Genomic DNA, 27,069 nt, shown 5'->3' with positions numbered 1-27,069 from the left:
CTTCAAGCTTCTGTAAAAGAACATGAAACACATAACCAACTATTAAAATGTAACACATACTAAATGTTATTCAGCATTTCTATTACACAGATAACTGACTTGGAGAAATAAAGAGAAGAAATGCAAAGAGAAGGGAAAGAAGAGAGAATAAAGAATAAGGAAAAAGAAAATGAATGAGCAGAGAAGGAAACTGACAAGTAGAAATTCAGTCTAGGAGGCAAAGCTTAAGTTGTCAGGCTACAGAGAGAGTAAACACACAAATAAGACGTGAGGAAAGATGCATAGAAAGTCCCAGAATTCCTCAGATATGGGACGGCAGGTTTTTCAGTAAAAATCTGGCTTTGCAGAACATTACAGATGAACAAGCTTCTAAAACCACTTTTTCCAACCATAGTTATATAGAGTTTCACGTCTGGATCAGGTGAAACTTATAACCATATTGGGGTCTGATGCAGCAGTTACTCAAACTGATACGTTGTTCATGTATTATGCTGTTGTGTTCCACATTAAATTTTTAAACGTTACTTAATATTGCTTTCAATATCCTTCTCCAGTCCCTTGCAAAATCTTAAATTCTTCTGATGAATTTCTCATTCATTGTCTATAACAGTGGGTATTTCTGACTTTAATATTCTCTTTTAGACTATTGCAGTATTCTCTTAAATGGTCTATTGCTCTCCATTTCCTTCTCATTTAGCTTGAGTCTCTTGGAGAAGCATAGCATTGTGTCAGAGAGGTCTGCATGAAGAGATCCCTTGGCATGACATAAACATTTTATTTTCATTTTTAAGTCTATGAATGGTGCATGCTTATAATTTATGGATACATTTACAAATATTGATGGTGTATTTTCAGAATTTATTTTAATGATAGAAATTTGTGATAAAAATATTGGGAAATCACTGCCATAATAAAGTTTAAGACTTATGATGCAATATGCACAGTCCTGGGTTCAAAGTCCAGGAATGCCAATTATTTGCTTAATAGTCTTGGGTAAAGCACTAAGACTTGGCAGAATTGTATTATTTATTTATTAACTTTTTTACATGTAGATGTAATAATGCCCAGCATCATTTTTAAGAGGATTTAGATATATGTATATCCTGATAGTGATGTAGTAATAGTTTTTGTGGTTATATGGCCCTTTTCCATAATCTTATGATTCAGCAATTTAGGCATATGTTTCATTTATTTCTATAGTTTGTGTTTTTTTCTCGTTTTCTGTGAAATCTTACATATCATTTATTTTTGCAGATATTTCATTTTTTGTAGTCTGTATTAAACAGTTTTAGCTATACGTGTATTTTAAACTTCAGAAGTAAAATATTAAAGTGTGTATTTAGTAATGATGTCTATGTATGTGTTTGTGTTTTCCTGAGGAGATCAGGGTATTAGTACAGCATACGATGCACAGACAGAATATTTCACAAAACTAAAGCAATGTTTTCAAACTGTTTTGACTGAGACCTATTGAAGGAAATAATGTTTTGTATTGCAACCCAGCACACATGATACACATTCATTTGTATACTGAAACAAGAAACTGTGATGTACTATAATATTTTCTCTTTTGTTTTACTTAAAAACTTCCTCTCAGTTGATTTCATGACTCACTTAAGGGGCATGACTTGCAATTCGAAAAATATTATTCTAAAGGACATAGAAGAAAATAGCATTCAGTTTTGGTCATTATATATAATGTAGAGATGATTTATAATTTTTTTTTTTGCTGAACCAGTATTTCAGCCTAGGTATAAGTGTGTTACAGTTATTTCAAACGCACATAATCTCAAGTGAATTTGAAATGGTCTCATCAAAACCAAATGTAATAATAAAATGGTTTATTTTCCATAAGGTTTTTAAATATTTATTGATATAACATAAAAATGCTTTTCTCTTTCTCTCTTGACAGATTGGCTATTTGGTCTTCTTACGAATTTTTATATATTTCCTTTATGGTCACCTGGGAAGTTTTAAACAACATTTACTTAGGTTTCAACCATATTTATACGGTAGACTATCTTTTATTTTCTATACTTAGAAATGTTTTATGTTATATTTTGAGAAGCTCAGACTCTGATGATACAGAGCATAAGCTGTATTTTATTTTTCTTGTAAGATAATAGGTGCAGTGTTGAAGAGCACAGGTTCGGGGCCAGACTGTGTGGGTTTTACTTTTAAACTTCCTACTTAACTAAGCGTATGACCTTGTCCATGTCTCAGTTTTCTCATCTGTAATACTATTGACCTCAATGGATTTCAAGAAAGTCAAAAATCATATGGTAGTAAGGTTAACACTGGTGGCAATGGAGAAGCTGCACTGCAGTAAGGAGAGAGTGGACCAGGGGTTCAATTAGCTATGACATAGGCAAGAGAAGTTAAGGATATGAATACTGAAATGAGAATGGATAAAGAGTTTTGAAAAATGTTTAGGAGATTGAAAAAAAAAAAAACACTGGACCTGGTGATCAGTTGGACCTAAGCTATATATAAGGGAAAGTGAGAAATTCAGGAGGAATCTTAAGTTCTACATACTGACTACTAAGGTCAAGATAATGGTGCTCTAAACTGACAACATTTTGGAGAAACATGGGGACATAATGAATTTTGAAGTTGACTCAGGTGTATATAACCAGCCAGTGGTTGAAAGTAGGAAAATAAGGGAAGCCTGGGGCTCACTTACCACATGGCTGTTAACATGGATGGTTTGCCAGTCACCCACCCGTGTTACCGTGCATGAGCTAACCTGGGAATGAGAGGTGGTGGTGAGGAGAGAGTTATTCTAGGGGTAGATTCTTGAGGAACATAAACATTTAATAGATTATTGGAGTGATAGGCATCAATCAGTAAAGAAGGATTAAGGGAAATAGGAGGGAGTGATGATATAGAAATTCAAACGGGAGATTGAGGAAAATCAACATTGTCAAGAGCTGTAGAAGTATTAACAGGAGATCTGAAAGTGGTGGTGGGTTTCTGTAGTCAGAAAGTCACTGTTCTTGGGAGCATTCCCCAGGGGAAGCACAGTTCAGAGTGAAGATAAACAAAGAATAAAGAAAACATTTAAGCGTAAGATAGAGATGGTGAACTATTTTAAAAAAGCTTGGCTATGAAAGGAAGGAGAAATACGTCAATTGGATGAAAAAACAAGGTCAAAAGAAGAGAAGATTAATATGTTGTGGGGTAAGAGATGAAGAGACTCACGATACAAGAAAGGGGATAATATTTGATGGGAAAAGTCAGGGAGGAGGGTGTAGAAGGAAAGAGTGGAGTGTTTTGGATAAAAGTTTTGTTACGAAACTAAGACGAAGCTGTAGATTGGCAGAATAGGAACTTCTGTCTATCATATCACTTGTTTTGATTTCATCATTGTTAGAAATTTTGTTTAACTCCTCACAATGTTCAGCATAGTGATTCATCAAATATTCAGTGGCAAATAAATTTTGCAAAATTATTTAAAACCTCAAGTTCTCACATTAGCTTGTTATTGTTGAGATCTCAAGAACACCAACTTCTTTGTTTTATATAAGGATAAAATCCTCAGATTTTGCCATCTTTTCAAGTACTGTTAAGTAGAGCCTTCCTTAGGCTACATCTCCGTCAACAGGCTGATCCTACCTGAGGCTGTCAGCTACTGCTACCTATCAGTACAGCCATCCAGTAGGAGAGTGGTTATTACTAATCTTTCCACTGTGTCAATGGCCTGAAACCCAAAGATTGTTTAAAAGTTTGTAAAAAACAACAGCACAAAAATAGTTCTGTTAAATATGAGATAGTCTTATGTTGAATGACGTTAATTATTGCTATGGTTAAACTATATACGTTTAAAAATGATCAACAACATCTTGAAAAGAAACGAGAATGTTGGGTTAAAAACAATGACACTGATTACAATTTCACAGTATCTGTTATAAATAGAGTAATATATTCTAACTTAACTTATTTTCAACTGGAACTTTCCAAGGATTGTTGTGCAGTGACTATATTTAATTGGGCATTCAACCATTATGCAATTGCTGTTCTGAATTATATAAATGCTTATGTATGAATTATTTACCTTGTAGTTTTCCATTTTACCACCAGGGGTCACACATAACATTATTAATCTTCAGTAGAAAGGAACATGTGCAGCAGTTTCAGCCTCTAAGTACTGAAATTAATTATATTTTAATAACTAAAAGACAACTGAAACACAATGCAAATATTAATGAGATATTTCTCACAAATTGTTTTTTCTTACGACAGCACTTTGTTTCTCTGGAGAATTATATTGCAAGTATCCAAACATCTTTTCAAATGTGCAATGCATTCTGAATATCATGAAAATTATATGTAGAAGAGAACTCCCTTCTGAATTAATTTTTAGCCCTGTGGAAAATAAGGACAAATCTAAGAACATAGATTCTGAGATGGTGAGTATATCCTAGTGCACGATGAATCAGATTATTATGATTAATCACGCTTGCTGATTCAGTAACATTGATGAAGATGAACTTAGAATGCGGGAGGAGTGAACAGCACAGACACTATAAAGTCATGCAGCCTTATGCACCTTTCCTGGACAGTAGATAGTAAGATCATATTGATGCCCAACTGCTACTGCCATAGTACCTTCTTCCTTACAGATTCTGTCTCAGCTGGTTAATTGAAAATTTCAACACAGTTTAGACTGACTTCTAAATGGACATTTAATAATACTACATCTTTATTAAAGGAAGAATGTGTAAAGTGCAGGCTATTAATGAGAGCAAGTGTAATATTTTTATGCTTCCATAATTCATATGTAATAATATTTAATATACTATTAAAATCAACTGATTTTTTAAAATGGTTCCAAATTGAGGCATTAAGTGAATCCCTAGTATATGAAAAATCTTAATTTCTAACTCAGATATTGGTGATCAACATTGGAGAAAACTATCTGTCCAATTATATAATTAAAAAGGATGTTATTTTAAAGCTTAAAAAAAGTTTTATCAGTAAATATACACCCTAAGATATTGAGCAACAGAAAAAGTACTGACTACAAAGAGGAAAAACCTGCTCACCAAGTGACTGTGTGATTCAGAGGAGGTCCATTAAGCTCTGCAAATCCCCATTTGCACTTACTTTTAAAAAAGACATCACCACCACTACCATAATCATCGTCATATTCTCCCTGACTAATCTACAGGGTTGTTGTGGAGATTGTAAAAACATGTACCTTGTAAATTATTAAGAGCCATGCAAACACAAATAATGATTATTGAAAAATATACTTAGGAACTCACTTTAGCTTAGGCAGTTAAATACAACAATTTTCATCTAAGGATACGACTATGCTGACTAATTGTGCTTAACTATGTAGTTAATTGCGCCTAACTTAATGTACTGATGATTTGAGTGTTTCTTTTAAACAAGTAAGATACTCTGAAATCTTGGCAACATGACTTAGGTTGTGAGGCAGGCCGTCTTTGATGTTGATTCTGCTTCTCCTTACGAGTCAGTCTGTTTTTGTTGCTCTTGCTGCACGTCCACAGCAAGGAAATGGAAGGTGACTGCTGTCCAGCTTGGTCTGAACCAGAAGGGGCGAAAATGTCAGCACATGAAAAGAATGTGTCTGCTTAGAATGCTATGTCACTAATTCTTTGTGTTTTTTCCACCTTTTAGAACAAAGGGCACAGTTTGAATCTTTTCTGTTTAGCTCCATACTAGAGATTTTATGAAGGGATTATAACAGGTTTTAGCCTATCAGATTTATTGCCCTCCCTTTTCTCCTCCCATTACCTTATAATACAGAGAATATAAAAGATAGTGTAGCCACAGTGCTCCTCGAAGTCGCTGGTTCAGCTAACTGATTCAGGGCTTGATGGCATAGTTCAACATTGTTCCCCAGTTTCAGCCAGTTTTTCCAGTATGGCTTAATCTTAAGCCAGCTTCCCCGGTTCAGTAGAGTATTTGCCCATTCAATACCCATCTCTCTTAATTTCTGGAAGAAGAAAGGAGAAAAAAGGGAGGAAACTGGGGATATAAAAGATACATCTGTATTTATCCTCTCTCCCTACTTTACTGTTAGTATGCTATAGCAGAGGATTTGTGGCTTTATTCCTACAGCTCTTATTCTCCAGTAATGCTAAAATGTCCATAATAGCATATTTTGACCACTGTAAAATATTTTGAATACATTTATAAGCACTGGAGTAAAAACGTAATTATTTGTTTTCAAAGTACTGCTTTAAAATGGTTGAAAATAAAATAAAAGGAATTCTGTGGGATATAGACATTAGGATACACACGATATGGGTGTTGTTTCTATATAAGAATAGGAAATTGCCTTTCCCTGCTGCTGGAACCCATTTCTACTTTTAATGTCCTTTCAAGCTGAACTGGACACAGGGTTTCCATCGACTTTGACAAATGATACACTTTTTTTTTTTAACATTTTTTATTGATTTATAATCATTTTACAATGTTGTTTCAAATTCCAGTGTTCAGCACAATTTTTCAGTTATTCATGGACATATACACACTCATTGTCACATTTTTTTCTCTGTGAGTTATCATAACATTTTGTGTATATTTCCCTGTGCTATACAGTGTAGTCTATTCTACAATTTTGAAATCCCAGTCTATCCCTTCCCACCCTCCACCCCCCTGGTAACCACAAGTCTGTTTTCTCTGTCTGTGAGTCTATTTCTGTCCTGTATTTACGCTTTGTTTTTGTTTGTTTGTTTGTTTTTGTTTTTGTTTTTTAGATTCCACATATGAGCGATCTCATATAGTATTTTTCTTTCTCTTTCTGGCTTACTTCACTTAGAATGACATTCTCCAGGAGCATCCCTGTTGCTGCAAATGGCATTATGTTGTCGGTTTTTATGGCTGAGTAGTATTCCATTGTATAAATATACCACATCTTCTTTATCCAGTCACCTGTTGATGGACATTTAGGCTGTTTCCATGTTTTGGCTATTGTAAATAGTGCTGCTATGAACATTGGGGTGCAGGTGTCATCCTGAAGTAGATTTCCTTCTGGATACAAGCCCAGGAGTGGGATTCCTGGGTCATATGGTAAGTCTATTCCTAGTCTTTTGAGGAATCTCCACACTGTTTTCCATAGTGGCTGCACCAAACTGCATTCCCACCAGCAGTGTAGGAGGGTTCCCCTTTCTCCACAGCCTTTCCAGCATTTGTCATTTGTGGATTTTTGAATGACGGCCATTCTGACTGGTGTGAGGTGATACCTCATTGTAGTTTTGATTTGCATTTCTCTGATAATTAGTGATATTGAGCATTTTTTCATGTGCTTTTTGATCATGACAAATGATACACTTTAATTGGCTCTCTGGATTGCAGAGCCAGGACATTGGATTGAGTTTTCCATTCTGTCCTTTGCTCAGCTGAATTTGCTAAGCACAGTTGTCACATGATAATAACAACATAGTTCTTTGGAGAAGGTGGAGTCAAACTCACCTGAAATGCTGTAGACCATTTACTAAATAGTTGCATTCACCCTAAAGTACAAATAGTTCTCTGAAAATGGGGAAACATAGACAGAGTTTACATTCAGATGTATTAGCAATCTTATCTTCTAGTGAGTTAAGTACTCAGTAAGCCAAAGGCATTATCAAAATTTGGGTCATTTTTTTTTTTTTTTTTTGCTGTACTATTATTGTAAATGGTTACTAGGAATTGGGTTGGACTGAGACACAAGTTCTTTGAAATTAGCAGCATTACGCTATGATTCATGTCTTGTTATTCAGGTAACACATTTGTATTGAGAGGTCCTTTCATGGCAATGCCAGCCATCCCCAAATAATTGAAAACAAGCTTGAAACTCAAAAAGCTGTCTTTGAGCAGCCATAATAGAGTACATGCTTTAGAATTTTGTTTTTGTTTTTGTTTTTAATAAAAAAGAGCCTGGCCAGATGCTTAGAGCTTTTGTACTCAAATTTGCACAAAATTCAAGCTGATATGGTTATCTGAATTCTCAGCCAAGAGCAGATTAGCAACACTTCAGTAGGTGGGCTTTCCATCTTTGGAATCTGTGCTCTGCCCACCATCCCCCACAGTGAGAACCAGTTCCAAGGACTTAACCTTGAGAGAGTTATGTGTTGCTGAGACCATCTGGGTGGTAAATATGACTGAACCCAGATAAAGACTCTACATAAACTTTAAGATTCTGGTGGGCAGGTGTGGAGATCTACTCTTGCTGCTGCCCAAGACAAGGCTCCTATGTAAGTTTCCATGCTTATTAAACCTGCCACCTGCCAATCAGGAGTGGTCTGCCTCTTCCTCAGGTCTCCCCTTGCCCTCTATGTACGGGGTCCAGCAAGTAGGGGAGGTGAAAGAACTATAGGAAGCGATCATAAAACCAAAAAAAAAAAAAAAAAAAAAAAGACGAAGAGGAGAAAAATGTTCTAGTTCTCTGGGAGTCATTTAATGCAGTGCTTAGTATTTTTCAAACTATCTGTGTATCTGTGTAGAGGGTAAAAGATCCCCCTACACTTAAAAACAAAACAAAACAAAAAAAACTCCAAAGCATCCCAAACTGGTAACTTTTTTTTTAAATGGAGGGACTGGGGATTGAACTCAGGACCTCATGCATGCTAAACACACACTCTATCACTGAGCTATACCCTCCCCTCTACAGACTGATAACTTCTTAAAACTACAATAATAATGAACTAGTAAAAATAAAGACATAAATATGTAAGCACAATTTTTGTCATTAGCCTGAAAATAAAAATAACTGTCAAATTTTATAAATATTCTAAGTATATATTATTTTTGTACTACAGTTAAGAGTTTTCAGATGAGTGGGACTGATTTAGTGTAAAGGCAGAGAACTCTACACCACCCAGGATCTCTCAGAGCATTGTTCCCTGTTGGTCTACTACACTGATGAGGTACATGATGGTGGCATTAAATTACATTATCATCACCATTCTATTAATTCATTCTAGTTTGGCAAATATATTTTTTTCTTTTGCAAAAATAAAAAAGCAGGCAAGAAACTTTGGCAAGATTTCCAGGCACATGCTTGAGATATTTAAGGGTGAGACATAAGCCTCACTTATCTGGAAAATTCCCAGGTGCGTCAGGTTCGTGTGCTCTTAAGGATGCTGATGCCCTTTGGGAGCACGTGCGCAGCTGGGCAAATGGGCTTTATTATTTGTGGTAGAGAGAGAGCACACATTCTGGGAAGTCTGTGATTTCACAGTCAGAGGGTGCTAGAATTAATCTTTATAGGAGTTGGACTTAAGTTGAGTGATTTGGGGGAGGCTTTAAAGAAGCAGGGGTTCTCTCTAGATTTGATGCTGTCAGAAAGAAGGGGCATTTCTGATTGAGATTTTGTAGGTGGCTCAGTGACTTTTTGTCTGTGCTTAGGAAAAAATCAAGTGGCTTTATTTATTTATCACAGGCTCAGAGTAGTATTGCCTGAGGTTGACATTGTGTGAGTTTATATCCAACAGGAGAACAAAATGACCTGGCTGTAAGCGCCTGACCAGTTTGTAATAATGTTGATATCAAATCAGTTTGGGAAATCAGAGGCTGCTTTATTTCTTTTTCAATGATAAGTAAAAATAGTATCATATAAAACTGGAAAGAAAACTTAAATCTTGTTCATTATCTAAATCCTGATCGTTTCTTCGCCAAATGCTTTTGGGAGTTTTCTCTGGTGAAGGTGCATCAGTTTGTTAATGAGAATTTTTGACCTAACGGAATAGTCTATGTAGTCATGCAGTGTACATGATTGGAAGGGAAAAAGAAGTGCTGATTGTCTTAAATTAGTTAGTCAAGGCATCCGCAGGTTTCAAAACATATCTATGTATATATGTATTCAGAATGTTTGCACCAGGAGGGATGTCAGGCATCCAGGCCGAGGCTTCTAGAGCAATTTGAGAAAATAATTTCATTTATATGGGTTCTATTTTGGATGGAGACTCTACCACAAAGCAAAAAATAGAGTTATTCGGATGAAATATGTGCATCTACTGAAGTCTGCATGTCTCATTCTGATGTCTTACATTATTTTCAAATAAAGCTTTTCTGTGCAGTATTCTAACATTCCAAACACCGACTCATTTCCATTTGCCTTTCTGGAGATTGTTCCCCTAAGTCAGTAGCCTTGTGTAGAAACTTTATCTACTCCTGCCTTTATTTCCAGCATCTGAGTTCCTGACATAAGGTAGATGAGTACACATCTGTGGGACTTAACAGTTTACTAGAAATTAAAATGTCTTAGTTTCAAATTTATGAGCTTGTGGCCTTCTAAAAGTACGCAACATGAAAATCTTGTTTAAATTGTAGTCTTGATGTAATTTTGTATAAAAAATGAAAATTATGGAGTCTTTTGGAATCTAAGTGTTTCTTTTGAGCATAAAAGAATAAAATATCAGCTAAGTTAGTAATTTGAGTATACATCATAGGATGTGCATTTGAACTTTTACGGTTGACTAAAATGCAATGCTAGTGCTATGTTATCATTGTCTAAAAATCAAGTTTCTTTGTACAAATTATTTTAGTAGACCAATTAAATCTATGCAACTATTAGGAAGCATTCTAAGGGAAAAACAGATAAATAGCCCATTTGTTTTCTGAATTGTTAAGGTTTTAGAATAGTTACTGAGCAGACATTGATCATGTCCAGCTAGGCAATATTTTGGTCCTTACATGAAAATCCACATTTTAAAACCTAATTTGCTGTTTGATCATTAGTCAGACTCTCCCCATCCTCTCCCCTGGGTGTCAGGGAGAACTAAGTCATATAGGTTTTAAGAAGCACAGTTGTATGTAGTAGTTGTCCCATACAGGATACAGAATTTTTGTCTTGCTGTAGAACTAATGTCATTGAATACAAGGCATCCATGTGACAATATATGAAGACACTAGGTTCAGGTTAACTATGTATACTTACAGAAATGTATTTGAGTAAATCACTCCACTTGGCATAACATGAAGTAGAAGAAAATACACATTTAAAATATATTCTTAAGTTTATTCAAGTCAAGGAACTCTTTCTCAGATATATTTTAATATTTGAATTCCAGGAACATTTGCAACTTAATCAGAAACAATATGAAATTACCCACCTGCTCTGGCACTGTGTTGCTGCCTGGTCTTGTGTTCAGGAGAATAGTCCTCAGTTGAATAAGGTGCTTGAACATCTCATCTTTCATAAAACACAGCTTCAAAAAAAATGCTGGTAAGAGGGATCCTATAAATCCAAAATAACTCCTGGAGAAACCTTTGTGTTTAAATGTTAAATAACCTTTGTACTTAAATGTTAATCACACCTTAGTTGACTATGAAAAAAATTTATAATCTCAGTTCCAAAGGCAAGGGCAATTTATATATTTTGTATTAGTTCATTTCATCAATAAATTGTTCTTATCTTTTTTTTTTTTTTGACTAGAGGAGCATATTGCAGTGATTGTCTCTATTAAAGGAAATTTGTTACTGATAAGAAGTTCATTCCTACATTTAAAACATCCTTTTGTTTTCCAAGTTGTTAAACACCACTGAAGTACAGTTTATTATCCTTGGAGGAAATATGCTAAGATGCTCTTTCTTTATGCCTTACTTGTAAAGTATAACAAAAATGAATCTTGACTGATAAGTGTTACTTTCCTCCTGTACGTACGTTAATTTGAAAAGGGGAAAAAGAAATCTTAAACTACTACAAAGGAGGGCATGGGTTCAATGGAGGAAAAAAGAGTTTTAAAGGAGTATTTCTGAGGAAATTGATCAGAAGGTATTTCTTTCCAATCTTTGAGGACAGTCAGAGATTTGAATTCCTTTTCCACTAACAATAATAATAATCTGTCATGCCATAGCAAGTTGCAAATCCAATTGTGATAGTTTTTCTTAAAATTCTAGTTTTTAAAGCTCTGGCACCCATTCTGCACCAACCAATTAGTATATCTAAATTCTAAGAATCTGGTGCATTCCTTATGAATGAAAGCTGTTTTCCCACTTTCATTGGGAAGTTATGGGGATTCTAGACCAAGTAAAGATTTCTGGAGAATGGCTTAGAGCTTGCCTAATTTCCTAGACATTGCCTGGTTTAGAAGACAGTTAATCAAGAACTTATTCTGTCTCAGGGTCTGATGGGAGAAACCTACTCAGTGTTGCAGTTAACAGAGATTATAATTCTTTTACCTTTAAAAACTAAGGATAGTATCCTTAAATAGGAAAACCATAATGCAAATAAAATATATTATGTCAATACAGAATATAATTTTAATAAATATATGTTAATACAGAGCAGCTAAGTACAACAAAAATTAGAGATTCTCATTGGTGCAAAATTAGGGTATTCTGAAAGCTATGGATTCTTTCAGACAACTTAATAAGTTGTAGGGGATTTGGATATACAATTTAGTTTTCAAAAGGACAAACAACTAGAAAAACTAGTTCTTGAGAGACTCTTGGAAGACTAACTTGATTTAAAAATAACAAATTATATTTTAACATGTAAAAGTAAGTATCGTGTTACTTTGTCATATTTATTTTTGAAATACTCTAATTACCAAATAAACACATTTAGATAAGTGCTGAGATAGTAAAAATGGCTGATTAAGAGTATCTAATTCTGAACGTTAAGGAATTGTTTCTTTAACCAATTTTTGGTTTTACTATATTGCATCAACATTGATTTAATTTTCAGTTATTTCTGTTTAAGATAGTTTTTTTTTTAAATTTAGTATTTTATAGATTTAGGGTTGTTGGAGATAATACAAGGCTATTCTTACTTTACAAATGGAGAAACTGGGGCCAAGTTTATTAGTCTTACTAGTGACTGGGACCAAATTGCCAGGATGAGTGTAGCACTCTCTCAGTACAACATCCCACTGTCATTCTGGCTGCATTATTAAGGAGGTAACTGCTTTGAGGCATCTTGTCATTGAATCCTGGCTTCTCTTTTTCTGGGAGTACATTGTGGAAATCAAGTGTGGGAGGGGAAGTCAGAGTGAAGATAATGCTGAATGAACAGAAGGATAAATTGAAAAAGAAATAGTGAAACACAGTGACTGTTTCTAATAGAAAGGAAAAAGTAATTGTTTAAAAGAGCACTGCCAAATAGTTTTGATTATACTTCTTCTAAATATATTTTTAATTGAAGTATAGTTGATCTACAATGTTGTGTCAATTTCTGGTGTGCAGTATAATGCTTCAGTCATATATGAACATACATATATTTGTTTTCATATTCTTTTTCACCATGAATTACTACAAGATAATTGAATATAGTTCCCTGTGCTATACAGTATGAACTTGTTGTTTATCTATTTTATATATAGTAGTATCTGCAAATCTTGAACTCCCAACTTATCCCTCCACCCACACCCCAACCATAAGCTTGATTTTCTATGTCTGTGAGTCTCTTTCTATTTTGTAAGTAAGGTCGTTTGTCTTTTTTCTGGATTCCACATATAAGTGATATCATATGGTATTTTTCTGGTTTGATAATCTTTTGTATTAGTTTGGTTTCTTTTTGGTTTTTGTGACTCTATTGTATGCTTTTAATTTGTGGTTACCCTGTGTTTCAAGTGCGTTAATGCCTTACTTTATCTGTTTGCTTTAGACTGATAGTCTTGTAGGCTCAAACACATCCTAAAAAGAATGAAGGGAAAGAAAAAAAAAGAGAGAGAAATCTGTATTTTCTTGCTCCTCTCTCCCACCTTTTATGATTTTGATGATTTTGATTTTTTTTAAAACATCTTCATGTTTATCCTCTTGCAACTCATTATAGTTATCACATTTCCAGTTACGGTTTTCTCATTTCTATAGCTTCCTGCTGCTTTTCTATTTAGAGTAGACATTTCTGTATTTCTTTTAGGATAGATTTAGTGTTGCTGAACTCTTAGTTTTTCCTTGTCTGTGAAATTCTTGATCTCTCCTCCCACTCTAAAGGATAGTCTTGCCAGATAGAGTATTCTAGGTTGCAGCCTTTTCTCATTTGGACTTTGAATAGATCTTTCCACTCCTTCTGGCCTGCAGTGTTTGTGAAGAGAAATCAGCTGGAAGCCTTATGGGGGTTCCCCTGTACCTCTTTGTTTTTCTCTTGCTGTCTTTAAAATCATTTCTTTAACTTTGGCCATCTGAATTATAATATGTCTTGGTATAGGTCTATTTAGAGTCTTCTTGTTTGGGAGCCTCTGTGCTTCCTATACTTGGAAATCTGTTTCCTTCTTTAAGTTTGGAAAGTTTTCAGTAATGATTTCTTTGAGTACCTTTTCAATCCCCTTTTCTTTTTCTTCTTCTGGGACCCCTATTATGTGTAGGTTGGCACATTTTATATTATCCCATAGGTCCCTTATATTGCTCTCATTGGCTTTTACTTGCTTTTCTATCTGCTATTCTGACTGGGTGACTTCTGTTATCCTGTCTTCTAAGTCACTTATTCATTCCTCTGCATTATCTAGTCTGCTTTTGATTGCCTTTAGCTCAGCTCTTACCTCAGCCATTGAGTTTTCTGTTCTTAATTGGCTCCTCTTTATAATTTCTATTTCCTTTTTTTACTATTCTGTCTCTCTTATTTCCTTCAGTGCTTCTATCACCCCCTTTTTGAAGTCATGATCTATAGGCTGTCAAGGTCTATCTCATTGTTCATTCTTTCAGGGGACTTCTCTTGTTCCTTTAATTGGGAGTGGTTCCTGTGCTTCTTTATTTTACTTATATTTCTTGGGCTGTATGGATTTAGGAGTATCAGTTTTCTACTGTGTTCTTGAAGGGCTGTTTTATTTTTTGCTTGTGTTTATTTAAAGTGGGAGTGTTCCTGTGTAGATGGTGTGTGTCTAGTAGTTTTGTTGCAAGGGCTGTTCTTAGTATGGATGGTTGCCATGTCTTGTCTGCTGTGTGTGTTGGCTGTTATCCCTTTGACTGGGGGTACGGTTGGTGTGGTGATCAGAGCCTGCCCTGATGGTTGTTGTTGAGCGGGGCCTCCTTTTTTGTTCTGTAGTTGTTACAGCCTTGACAGGGGCTTGGGTCTACTCCTGTTGCTGGAATAGAGGCTTCTAGACCTGTTTCTGAGCCACGGAGTGTGGTAGGCAGGTTGGATCACTTCAGCTGGGAAGCAGAGTTGGTGAATATACCTCTGAGATGTCCACTGGGAGGTGCCCTCTGTGGTGATGTCTGTCACGTGTTATGCGGGCTTAGAAAGTACTCTTTGTTGATGCTGCCTTTGTCCCTGCCTTAGCTGTGGGCATGTTGGCTGCCCACTCTGGTGTCCCTCAGGTTCTGGGCCCCAGGAACCACCAGCACAGATCTGCCAATGTCAGGTGCTGGGACCCACTGTAGGGAGCAGGAACACACGTTAATCTGTGGTGTGCCACAGGGTCAGCTCAGACCCCAGGCCTGCCGCCGAGTGCAGTATGGTATGCTGGCCTGTTGTAAATAACTGTGCTTGTGCCCGCTATGCACCAAAACTCCACTCACTGCCTGTTCTTCCCAGAGGTGCAGATCCACAAAGGGTCCAGAAAGAGCAAATCTACTCTCTCTGCCTGGGGCTGTAAACAAATCTCAGTCCTGCCTGTGAAGTTGCAGGGCCACTGGGTGTGGATTCAGCTTTCATTCCCACCTCCATGCAGCAGCAACAGCTATGACCGAGCCCCACCGCTCTTCTCTTGAGAACATACCGACATTGGAGCCAAGCAGAGACAGGGGCTATAGGGCGGCTGTGTTGTGCCCCTTCCCCCCAAGCACACCAGCAGTGGTGCTTTTTTATGGGTTTCCTAGGCTGTTCTGTTCCACCCATACCCCAAGCCAGAGCTCACACCTCCCTCTAGTCCCCCGAGGCTGCCTCTGTGTAGTGGGCCCCAGCCCTCTCCCTGGGCTCATACAGGTCTCCAGCAGCCAGTCCTGGCCTGTCCCTGCCAGCTCGCTTCTAGAGCTGGGGATCACAGGGAGCCTCTGTGCCAGTTTATCTTAGTTCTGTCTGCCAAGTGCTGCCACTTTTTCCTCTGAGCCTCGGAAGCTCCGCTTCCATCCCTCTTGACCTCTTGGCTGGAGAGGGGGCCTCCCAGCATGAAGGTGCCTTTCTTCCTTTGCTGCCCCCTCCGTGCACGACTGTACCTGCACTGATTTTTTTCTTTTTTCTCCCCCCCCCCCTTTTTTCTTACTGAATTTTGTTAGAATCCTCCTGGTTTCAAAGTGAGAGATACTCTGCCAGAGTTCAGTAGGTGTTCCGTGCGATTCAGTTTTGCTTGTAGATTAATTCTTGGTGTATTTGTGGGAGAGGGCAAGCTATGAGTCTCTCTACTCCGCCTTCTTGACACCTCCCTATATTTCTTACAATTACTGTTTTTTTAAGAAAAGAATTTAATCTTTTTCAAAATGATGACTCTAGTAAACAAAAATAAACCATTGACATTAAAAAAATTAATGTCTTTTTTAAGTTCTCAATTGGACTAACTTCTCCATTAGTCAAATTTTCTGTTGGTTATAGTGATAACATTATACCAACTATTAAAAAATTAGCTTTTCTTCTTACAAAGTATTTAAGTTAATTATGTGTTAGCCTGTACAGCTTTTAAGAAGTCATTATTTCAGACCAAACCAAACATACTATGATGTAATTATCAAAATCAAATGAGAAATGCTTTTTCATTTTTGGGGCAACTTTAATAGTGGTCTTACATATTCTTAAGATTGGGAGTGAAAAATTTTCAAAATGATCTAAATGTATTTAGAATGAAACAGAAATAGTGAGGCATCAGATCCTGTTGGTAAATTAAGACTTCATTAGGATTTGCTGGACCAGATAGCTTTAGAATTGTGACACTTGGTAGAAGATACCTTTGGTTTAGTACCTGAAATTCAATGCCTGGTGACTATTAATAAGAATAATATAGTGAGCAATTTCATTTCCCTTGCATGTCAGTAAAGTACCACATGATGGAAAAATGTTCAGAGATTTAAAATGCAGAGAGAGACCATTCAACTGATTGATCAAAGGAAATTTCATTAATAGTGGCTAAAATTGCTTGGGCCCTTGCTAGTTAGTGGTTCTCCTCTGCCCATTTCTGATGCTACCATCAGCAGATATCAGGTATATCCCTACTTGACTTCTTATAACCCCCTTTATAAAGGTCATACACACAAAAGGAAAAGAAGCAGAAGCAAGTGGTTTCAGCAGAGGCTGGAAAAGAGCAACTCCAGGAGCCGTGAAAAGACCCAAGGAAGGACTCACAGAATTAGAGCAACCTCTGCTTGATGGGGGACAGAGAGAAAACTGAGGAGAGGAAATGCACTAAGAACAATAAATTATAAAACACGGCAAAAAAGTAGAGAAAATGAGAATACATGAGCCCCTCCCTGTATCATACACCAGCCTTTATCTTGAAAGTTTAGCTGCCTTGTGCTGCAGACAAGCAGCTTGCTGTAAGGCAGATTTCCATTTAATATGGTTAAATTTTATATGATGCTTCATACTCTCGATGCTCCACCCTGTGGTTTGGCCTTTTATAAACTGCCCCATTTGCTCTGGGGAGATAGATCAAGCCAGCGCAAAAGGCTTTCTAATCTAACGTGAAAATAATGAATTGTGTTTATAATTGAATTATTAGCCAATGAAGACTGCTGAGAAATGCAGTATGGCATTTCAGTAGAGCAGTATAACATATAAAATTATATCTCCCAAAGCAAAATAGCTGATTTAATCGCTCCATGAATGTATTCCAAAAAAGCTTGACAATTTAATATTATACCGCCATGGCAAGTGTTTTCCAGACATAGTGTTTGTGTTTGCATCAAAATAAATTGAACAAAGAGGCACTGCTTTTATGGGCAGCAAGGCCTTTACTTCTGGTCACATCAATGACATCCACAGTGTCTATGTCCCTGAACCCTAGGAATTAGAATGTTCACGTGAGTCTAACCAAAACTGTTCAAACAAAAGTTTTCATCAGTAATCTTCCTCATTCTTCATGGGCTGAGATGTCAGTGTAGGTCCTCAGTCTTCTGATGCATTTCCTGGATTTCTCTTGATCCTTCGATCCTCTGAGTTAAATATAACCCTTAGTCTGTCAAGGGTAAATACATAGTCGATGCTTTGCTACCTTATGGTGCAGTGGAAAAAAAAATTCAACCTCAAATCAGAAGACTTGAGTTTGAATGTTATCTCTTGCTACCTGTCCAATTTTGATTGAGTCACATGGCCTCTAAGAACAGTATTCAGCACTTAAATGGAGATAGTAACCATCTCAACGAGCTGTTGAGAGATTTAAATAAGCTCAGTAATATGAACACACTGTTTATGCTCTGAATCTCCTGCTAGTTCAGATCCAAATTAACTTTTTTCCCCAGACTTCTACCTACTGAATTTCTGTCTCAGTACCTGACACATGTCCTCTCCTTAAGTTAACCGAATTGGACACCTTGACTACTACATTTCAGAACTGTCCCCCTGCTCTCACTGTCACCACCTTAGTTTGGGCCCTTACTGTCTTGTGACTCTTGTAGCTTATTAGCTGTTCTCTTTGCCTTATGTTTCCTCCTCAATAATCTGTCATTCTCTGCTGCCAGGGTTACAACATAAATATGATTATACTGTTCTCCAGCTTAAAATTATTTAAGAGGAACTGTTTCTACATGCCACAGGGTTGCAGCTCCAATCTGGGTCTCTTAACTTGCCATGATTAAAAAAAAAAGAAGAGCAAAAACGAAGATAGAAAGATTACTGGGATTAATTACCACCACCGAGTCATACAGGCAGACCCAGTGTCTGTTGGGCTGGAGGGAAGAAGATGATTAATGACCACTTGTACCTCCATCGCTAGTCCACACTCCATCCCTTCCTTCTTCCCCACCACCTTCCCCAATGCTCCCAGAATGAAATCTTCCACACAGGAGAAAGCAGACATGCTGAAGATTAGATTTTCATGTAGTCCGTCCCTTCTGAGTCTCAGAAATTGGGCTTTGGCAAGAGAAATGTATTCTTTGAACTAGTTTTCTTAAATGGTCAAAATTAGGAAAGAAATTCTGACTGCCCTCTTCTCCATGTGTAATGAAGATTGAGCCTAATTTATTCATACCAATCCTCCCCTTCCTAGCCTGTTAATATAATCTTCAGTTGCTGATAACATTATGTGAGATCATTGTTTAAGACATTCTGTTGTCTCCTTAAGGAGTGATTTATGTATTTATGTTTAATTTTTGAATCAGATTTATAAAATTTTGACTTATTAAAGTGGATCTCTTTTTCCCACTCACTGTCAGCTGTTTAGCACTAGGATTTCCATTTTTTAAGTTGTTAAATGCTGTTCATTTCTTGGTTGGCTTGAGTGAATTTCTGAGTGACCTATTTCATTAGGTGAGGCTGTGACTACACACAATCCTTGGCTGAGAACATTTGTTACCATTTTTTCCCCCTAAAAAGTATAATGGACATTGTCTGGGAATAGGCTTCTGTGCTCAGTTTTTTTTTTTTTTTTAAATTTCCTCTTTAAGTCTCTAAATGTTGCTATGTTGTTTCCTACCTTTTAATTATTTTGAGATGCTCAAAAGCAGTCTGCCTTTTTTTTTTTTTTTTTTTTTTTCCTGTTTTCTCTTCAATCCGGCATTTTTTAGAAGCACTTTTGTAATTTGGTAGCCAGAGGTAGATGGTGTCCTCTTATGTCTCAGTGACCTTCTTAGGAAGCTGTTGGGACAAATCCTCCACTTAGAAGCCCCGACTATGTGAAGCTGTGGACAAATGCTGTGTCTACTGGCCTACACTTCGTGAAGGATTTCCACTGATTACTTACTGTTGACATGTGTTCCCAACTCCTGCCTGCCTGCCTGTGCTTAGGTTTTTTCTTATGATGGAAAACCCATATATGCCTGTGTTACATTTTAAATCAAACTTCTTGGCATTGGAAAGGTTTCCCTTCATTTGAATTCTATTTTCTTCATAACTTTAAAGTCCTTAAAGTTTCTTTCTGATTTTTTATGGTACTACAGATTTTTTTTTTCTTGATTTATGTTTTGTTGTTTCAATAGGATTTAGTCATGGGTTTCAGTTTGCCAGTGGTTATCTTCCTCTAAATTACTGAAGAATTTTTCAAGTTTGCTCCCTTCTAATGTCATTTTTGCAGTTAACTCCTTTTGTTAAGGATTTAAATTGTGTTTTTTGTCATTTTAATTTCATTGCAATCTCTTGTTTTCTTATTATGCTACCTTTCATCTCAGCATTAAGGCTTTTTGTGTCACATCTTTATCCTGGGCTTTATTAAAGATGCTGAAGAATCTTGTAAAAATGTCTTCTGGTTCCTGTAAGAAGTCATTTTCAGAGGTACAATACTCTCAGTATTCAGACTGATATGCTCCTTAGCCCTTGCTGTAATGTATTTTTTTGTTGGTCTCATGTAGGGTTCCCTCCTCCATTTTCTATTTTACTTATCTCAGAGCTAGGAAGAATTTATAAAAGCTTGATATATTTAAAATAAAAGGTTTGTGTTCATAGTGTAAATGACAGAGTTGTTAAAAGCTACAACTCTCAACATGCCATATCGTCAGGAACGTTTCTGCTTTCTCCCTGCTCTTCGCTGTTTGCCCTTGGAGGAGAAAGTGCACTCCAGTGTTCCCAGTGTAGCACTCCTCTTCCCCCGCTTCCTTCTACACACGTATCCCCACAAGCACTGTTCCGTCATCTGGAAGTTGCCATCTGTGGACCAGTATGGAGAAATGAGGTTAAAAAGGCACAGGGATAACACTCTGGCTCCCTACAAACTGAGCACCTCCAAGTAAAGGACTGGCTGCACTTTTCTTGTTTCTGTGAAAGACATGGTAGGCAGGAAAGATCATTTGTTTTTCTTTAATTTTTTTTCTTCTTTCTTTTGGGGAACAAGGCTGCTGTGTTTCATTAAGTGGCGTGTGGGTATTCCTTCTTGCTGTTCTTAATCCAGCTCCACCGATTTTATGGTTTGTGGAAATTCTCTGTGAGTTACTGATGTCTCTTTTCATTGTCAGTCTCAAGGTTGTGTGGATTTTTGACATTGTTTTCTGAAATATCTATTGAACGTTTCAAATAAGTCTGTGCAAAGGTTGCAACTTAGAGACATTCTAATTCTTTTAAAATAATTAGTCATAAGGGAAACAGTAAGAAGAACCTAGGAAAACTGTTTTGAATGCTGATGTTTCTAACTTTTTTACAAGGTAGTTTGAAGACAGACAGCTTTTTATGAAATCCCTGGCTATTATTAGTGTAGAAGAAACACTGAACCGGAATCTTGCTAACTGACGTGCAAATCCATGTCTGGTACTGTTTAGGTGTGCAATGATTGACATTAATTTTAACAGTTTAAAAAAAGAAAAGCAGAAAAGTAAACTGAGCCAAGCAACTATGTTATTTTAGACAAGCCAGTAAACCTCTGCCTTAGTTTCTTTATTCACATAATTAGGGGGATGTCTAAAGTACTTGTAAATTACTTTATACGTGTTTGATTTCAAAGCTTGTAAAACCAAGTCAATGTACTGGTAATTGAGACTTGGTGTACTACGATGAGTTTACAAAGAAGCTAGCACTGTATTAAAACTTCTGACCTAATCCAGTTTGAAAACTTCTTTCTTACATGCATTGATTTTCAGTTTTGATTTTTAACAAACTTCATTTTGTAAGTATTGATGCTTCTATTTTTGGCAAAGGCATTTTCCTTTATAGAAAAATTTGAAATCAGCAGCACTGATAGAAAATAGCGTGTTAGTGTGTTTCTGGTGAAGCATTTTTCTCGATAGGGGGCTGACACTGATGGATCTTTTTCAATTCACATTTCAGTGAGAGTGCCCTAGGTCAGTGACAATCTTCCAGACTTAAAAGAGAACAGAAGGCACAAGACCTAATGACTGTTAGGTATATTCAAGGAAAAAGTTTTGTGAACTCTGAGACTGTCCTTTCCTTTACTTGACCTTGTGAAGTATGGGTGATGAGTACTCTGGGGAATGGATGACTAGTTATTCACCTCAGAGAGCATCTAGACCTTTTTCTTCAGACACCATCTTAGATAAAAAAGGTTATTGAACTCATATCCATTGACTTTGAAATAATAACGTTTTTGTAATTCAGTTCAGTTCAACCTTTTGAATCCAGCCATTTTATATGTTTTCATTTAAATCTCACAATAGTCTCCGAAAAGTAGGTTTTGCTGTATTTACGTTATAGATGGTGGCGTAAGATTTAGATAAGGTATGCAAATTGCCCTTTGTTACCTATCTAGTTAGTGGCAGAGCTTAGATTCCATCTCTCATTTTTCTGACTCTAAATTTCATGCTTGTAAACATCATTTAAGTATATCAGTTAAGATTTAATTCTTCTGCATGTAACAGTCACCTGACAAAAGCACTGGATTACCAAACTGGGCTTTATTTATTGCATATAGCAAGCAGTGCTTGCACTACCGATGCAGATGCTTAAGGGAATCCTCAAGATCCAAGCTTCTTCTAGCTTCCTTTTCTTAGTAAGTGACTTCTATCCTCATTGTTGCAGGATAGCTGCTCGACCCTCTGGTATCATGTATTCATTCCAAGCAGGAGGAAAAGGATGAGCAAAGGAGAAAACAGCTCCTGTTAACCTAAATTTAATCTTTTTTCTTAATGAGAAAAAAAAACAGATTATATAGAAGGATTTCATAATATACTTCCATTTATATCTCATTGACCAAATCTATATTTATGGCTGAACTTCAAGGGAGTCAGGGGAGTTAATATTCTAAAAAAATTTCTATTGTGGTCTAATTGACATCCAGTAAAATTCACAGATTTTATGTATACAGAGCTATGATCTTTGACAAATGCATACACCCGTGTAATCACTGCCCCATCAAGATACAGAGAGCTTCCATCTTGAGGCAATGTTAACCTGAGCACTTTGCCATTAGTTCTGAAAAGGAGACACATGATATTAGGGGGGCAACAGGCAATGTTGTACTACTAAGATTAAATATTAATGTACTTAAATAATAGTTTCTAAAAGCAAAATTGAAAAATAGGAAATACCCACACATGGGAGAAGACCAGTTATTAGTTAACCTGGCTTAAAAATGAACTTGAACAAATCGCCCAGATCTATTTGTCTTAGTTTTCTGATATTGAAAAAAGATGTAAAAAGTTCTTGAACATGTCAAGAATTGTGGTTTAGATCCAAGAGATAATTTACGTGAGCTCTGTAAAGCTCCATTCAAATATGAAGAATTCTTTTTTTCTGTTTTTTTTTTTTTTTTTTTTTTTTTATTGTTAGAGGTGTTTCTTTTGAAGATGATGATTAACATGACTTACTGGCCTGAAACATCACAGCTGTGAAATTCAAATATAATTTGAAAATGTACTAACTTTTAAACTTAATAGTGACTTAGAAATCAAGGCAATATGTAGCTCTAGGTAGAGGCAATTTTATATTTGCATTATTATCAGTTCGCTTCGAACTACATCTCTTTCAATTGGGTAACAGTACCACTAAATGTATAGTTTCCTGAAAGTCTTAGAATGTATGTACATTTATGGCTAATAAGTTTATTTTGAGAAATTGCATTTTTGTAAAAATCAAGTAACGGTGAACTTTGAGAGTATTTAGGAATGTCATTTTTAAAAAATTTGTTCTCTTTTGAGAAGAAAACACTCTCTTGAATTTTACCCATTGGAATCAGTTGCAGAAGGTTAAGAATCAAAACCTATTGTGAGATTTTGAGGACACTGGAGCCAGAGCGCTTGATTGCTTGTTATACAGGATCCACGAAGAAATGAGATCATTCGTAATATTTATTACTCTTAGAGTTTTGTCAGAACACTGCTCTGAACTCAAACATCTTGCCGAAATGTGGCCCTTTTCAGTAAACTTGTATCATAATGAAGGATTGACCAATACGAGTCTTTATTGAAAGTAAATTTATCTGGTAAACCAGGATAGTCATTTCTTCTGGCCTATTACTTTTTTCCTTAAAAAATCATTTATTATTATTTTACATTAAAGCGTTTGTTTTGTTCATAAAATTTCCAGGTTGGAGTCAGCACTGGCTTTGTTGGTCCTTGGGGAGGCTGCCAAATTAAACATGGCCTGCTTGAAAGCTTTAATGGACCTAATGAGAGATTTTCTTTCAAGCATTATGTCTGTTCTGAATCAGGTAACAGCATATTGTTAATTTAGGTGTGCAAAAACACCTAAGTGGAAGCAGTTTTTATTTTTGCCACTACTTTAACTGTATATCATATTAGAGCTTATAATGAGCATAACTTTGTAATGATAATTTTAATTAAATATAAAAGTAAATGCATATTTACCATATGTCCCAGTATAAACAGATAGATATAGATGTAGATAGAGATAGAGAACTAGATTAGACTCACATGCACATGCACACACACACAAAAGGGGTTTAAATTTCATTGATAAACTTGAGGTCATGTATTCATACATGGTTTAGCTTCCTATTTAAAAATTTTTTCATTGTCACTACATATTAAGGTTTACATTTCAAGGGGGATGAGATTTAACCATTTCTCTGTTGCAGATTGAGCTTGTTTCCAATTTACAGTTAATTAAAAATAATGTTAAACTGGTATTCTCATACATAAAATCTTTATCTGCATTTATGACTATTTCTTTAGAATAGATTTATAAAATTAAATTATTGAGTGACAGACTATGAACTTTCTTGTAATATTCTTAGGACAGCTGTCCAAATTCCTCTCCAGAAGACATAATATTCTTGGTTTTCTGTGAAAATAATGTATAAAAGTACACACACAGGAATTGAGCTTTATATAAAAAAGGTTCTTTTACAATATGAAATGAAAAATAGTATCTCATTAGATTAATTTACATTTCATTGATTACTAAGGAAATTGAAAAGTTGTTCCTTGTATACTTTTTAGCTATGTTTATTTTTTATTCTTTGAACTAGGTTTTATGTAATTTATCTATGGAGACTTGTTCTTAATAAGTGCATTTTAGAAATGTTAGTTGGTTATGGTCTTTTAACAACTCCATAAAATTTGAAGATAGATAAGTACGGTGTATAGTTCCTCATTATGAAGGAGCATGTTTTGATTTTCTAATAGCTATTTTCTCATTTTAGGAAGAAAGCTGCAAGGTTGACAGTTTTTCCTGGGCCTGGAATGTTGTCTACATATACACAACAATTCTTGCAGAAATCTGCTTGTATGCTGCCACTTCTGATTTGCAAAAAACTGCTTTCATTGGCTTCTGTGACTGTGAAAGTTCACAAGGTATTTTATTCACAGAAAAATCAGAAGAACTGCCAGAACTGAAGGAAACAAGTATTTTAGGTCTTTTGGAATATTTCTCTTCAAAAACATCGGATAATTGTAAGTAAATTATTTTTCTACTTGAGAAATATTTTTAAGATATCTCTCTATACAATGAGCCTTTTACGACAAGTTAACATTTCTAGGTGGGAAATAATTTTAAATTCAGTAGGACTTTTCTGCAAATTTGGGAGGTCTGTTTTATACCATGGAAAATTGTGATCAACAATTTAAAAACAACTGAAATGTAAACTAGAATCAGTTGATTTATGATTCAAATTATATTCCTTGAAAACAAGAGAGGAACTTAGGAAAACTTATGAAATGTATATAAAGTTTGTTTTATTCATTTCCTCGTAAAGCCTTGTCATCCGTCTTCTCCATCTCCTCTAGGCATTTCCTGTTTCTCTTCTCCCCCCATCTCCAGAGCATTTCTCTTCAGTCACTCAAATATTGTGGTACATTCCTCACATTTCACATCTTTTTTTCTTTTTTTTTTAACATTTTTTATTGATTTATAATCATTTTACAATGTTATGTCAAATTCCAGTGTAGAGCACAATTTTTCAATTATACATGAACATATCTATATATTCATCATCACATTCCTTTCTCCGTGAGCTACCATAAGATCTTGCATATATTTCCCTGTGCTATACAGTATAATCTTGTACTCCACTGAAATGTACTATCTTGTGTCTCAAGACCAAAGGTCTCGCTACTGTTGTTTATGGGGGTTATGACAGTAAAATACTTTTGTTTTTAAAAGGGCACTTTGGGGACAATATTAATTCAAAGATGTCCCTTTAGGGTGACAACAACTCTTCTTTATGAATATCATTGTGGTCTATAAGTTACTATAGTCTGTTATGTGTGTGACTCTCACTTCCATTAAGTTATGAGATAATTGAGACTGGAGAATCATGTCTGAATTTTATTTGTATTAACCCAGCACTCCAGCATAGTAGTTAGCACGGAGTAGGTGTGCAGTGATGACAGTGGATTTATTATGTAATTAAATGAATTATTGAATTTCAAATATAGTTGCAAGATTATTTGAGAGTATGGAAGGAGGCAAGAATACTGCCTTTCCTTTGGACCATAATTCACTGATCTGGGGTAAATTATGCTTGAATGTAATTTTAAATAGTAAGACTTTGGTCGCAGATTTTAATTTCATTCCTCAAAACTGGCTCACTGTTTAAAAATTACTTTCAGTATACTTTTGGTTTAATCAGTAGATTGGAACCTATCATTTCAAAGTGCAGTGTGCTTGAATTTTCCCCACGTTTCAAGAAGAATGTGTTTATTTTTTATTAGTGTCATTTTTTTAAAAAATGGCTGTGCTGGGGATGGAACCCAGGACCTCATGCATATAAGCCTGCCCTCTACCACTGAGTGCCCTCCCCACTATTAGTTCCAATTTTAAGTAGATCTTCAGTCATTAGTAGGCAAATTGTATTTCTCCCATGTTTATAGTACAGATAAAGTGAAGAGGTGTTCTCTTCTTTGGCTATTGACACTCTTAAGTATTCAGAATGGTTAGAAGTGTTTCTATATAGCAGCTCAACATAGGCTTTTTAACCTGCCATAGACAGATTCATATAAAAATTTGGGGCCTCCAATTTTTTTCTGTCTAGGTGTGTAGAATTGGTTTCCTCTCTTCTTTCAGTGCTCTCTTCAGTGATGGTTCAGAAGATGTTCTTCCACGTGGAGGATTTTTACTCTTAGAAACCTCTTATCCTTCCTCTGGCCGTGACCCCTGAGTGCTGATAAAACCTCACGATGATGAGGTTGCATCTTTCTGTGGATACTCACATTTTCTTTCCTTCTCAGCAGTCTGATTCTTTTTTC

General features: G+C 35.9%; 1 protein-coding gene across 1 annotated transcript in view; it reads left to right on the top strand.

Moving 5' to 3' along the window:
- Positions 1-27,069, top strand: part of TMEM232 (transmembrane protein 232) — a 197,190-nt gene that overhangs the window by 29,859 nt on the left and 140,262 nt on the right. The window contains exons 7-11 of the mRNA XM_032476482.1: positions 1,913-2,012; positions 4,243-4,409; positions 11,028-11,182; positions 23,948-24,071; positions 25,026-25,275. Of these exons, the coding sequence (XP_032332373.1) occupies positions 1,913-2,012; positions 4,243-4,409; positions 11,028-11,182; positions 23,948-24,071; positions 25,026-25,275 (796 nt within the window). The remainder of the gene's footprint in view (positions 1-1,912; positions 2,013-4,242; positions 4,410-11,027; positions 11,183-23,947; positions 24,072-25,025; positions 25,276-27,069) is intronic.

This window comes from Camelus ferus, chromosome 3, assembly GCF_009834535.1.
Source record: "Camelus ferus isolate YT-003-E chromosome 3, BCGSAC_Cfer_1.0, whole genome shotgun sequence".
Classification (NCBI taxonomy): domain Eukaryota; kingdom Metazoa; phylum Chordata; class Mammalia; order Artiodactyla; family Camelidae; genus Camelus; species Camelus ferus.
This window is presented reverse-complemented; position numbering and strand designations above follow the sequence as displayed.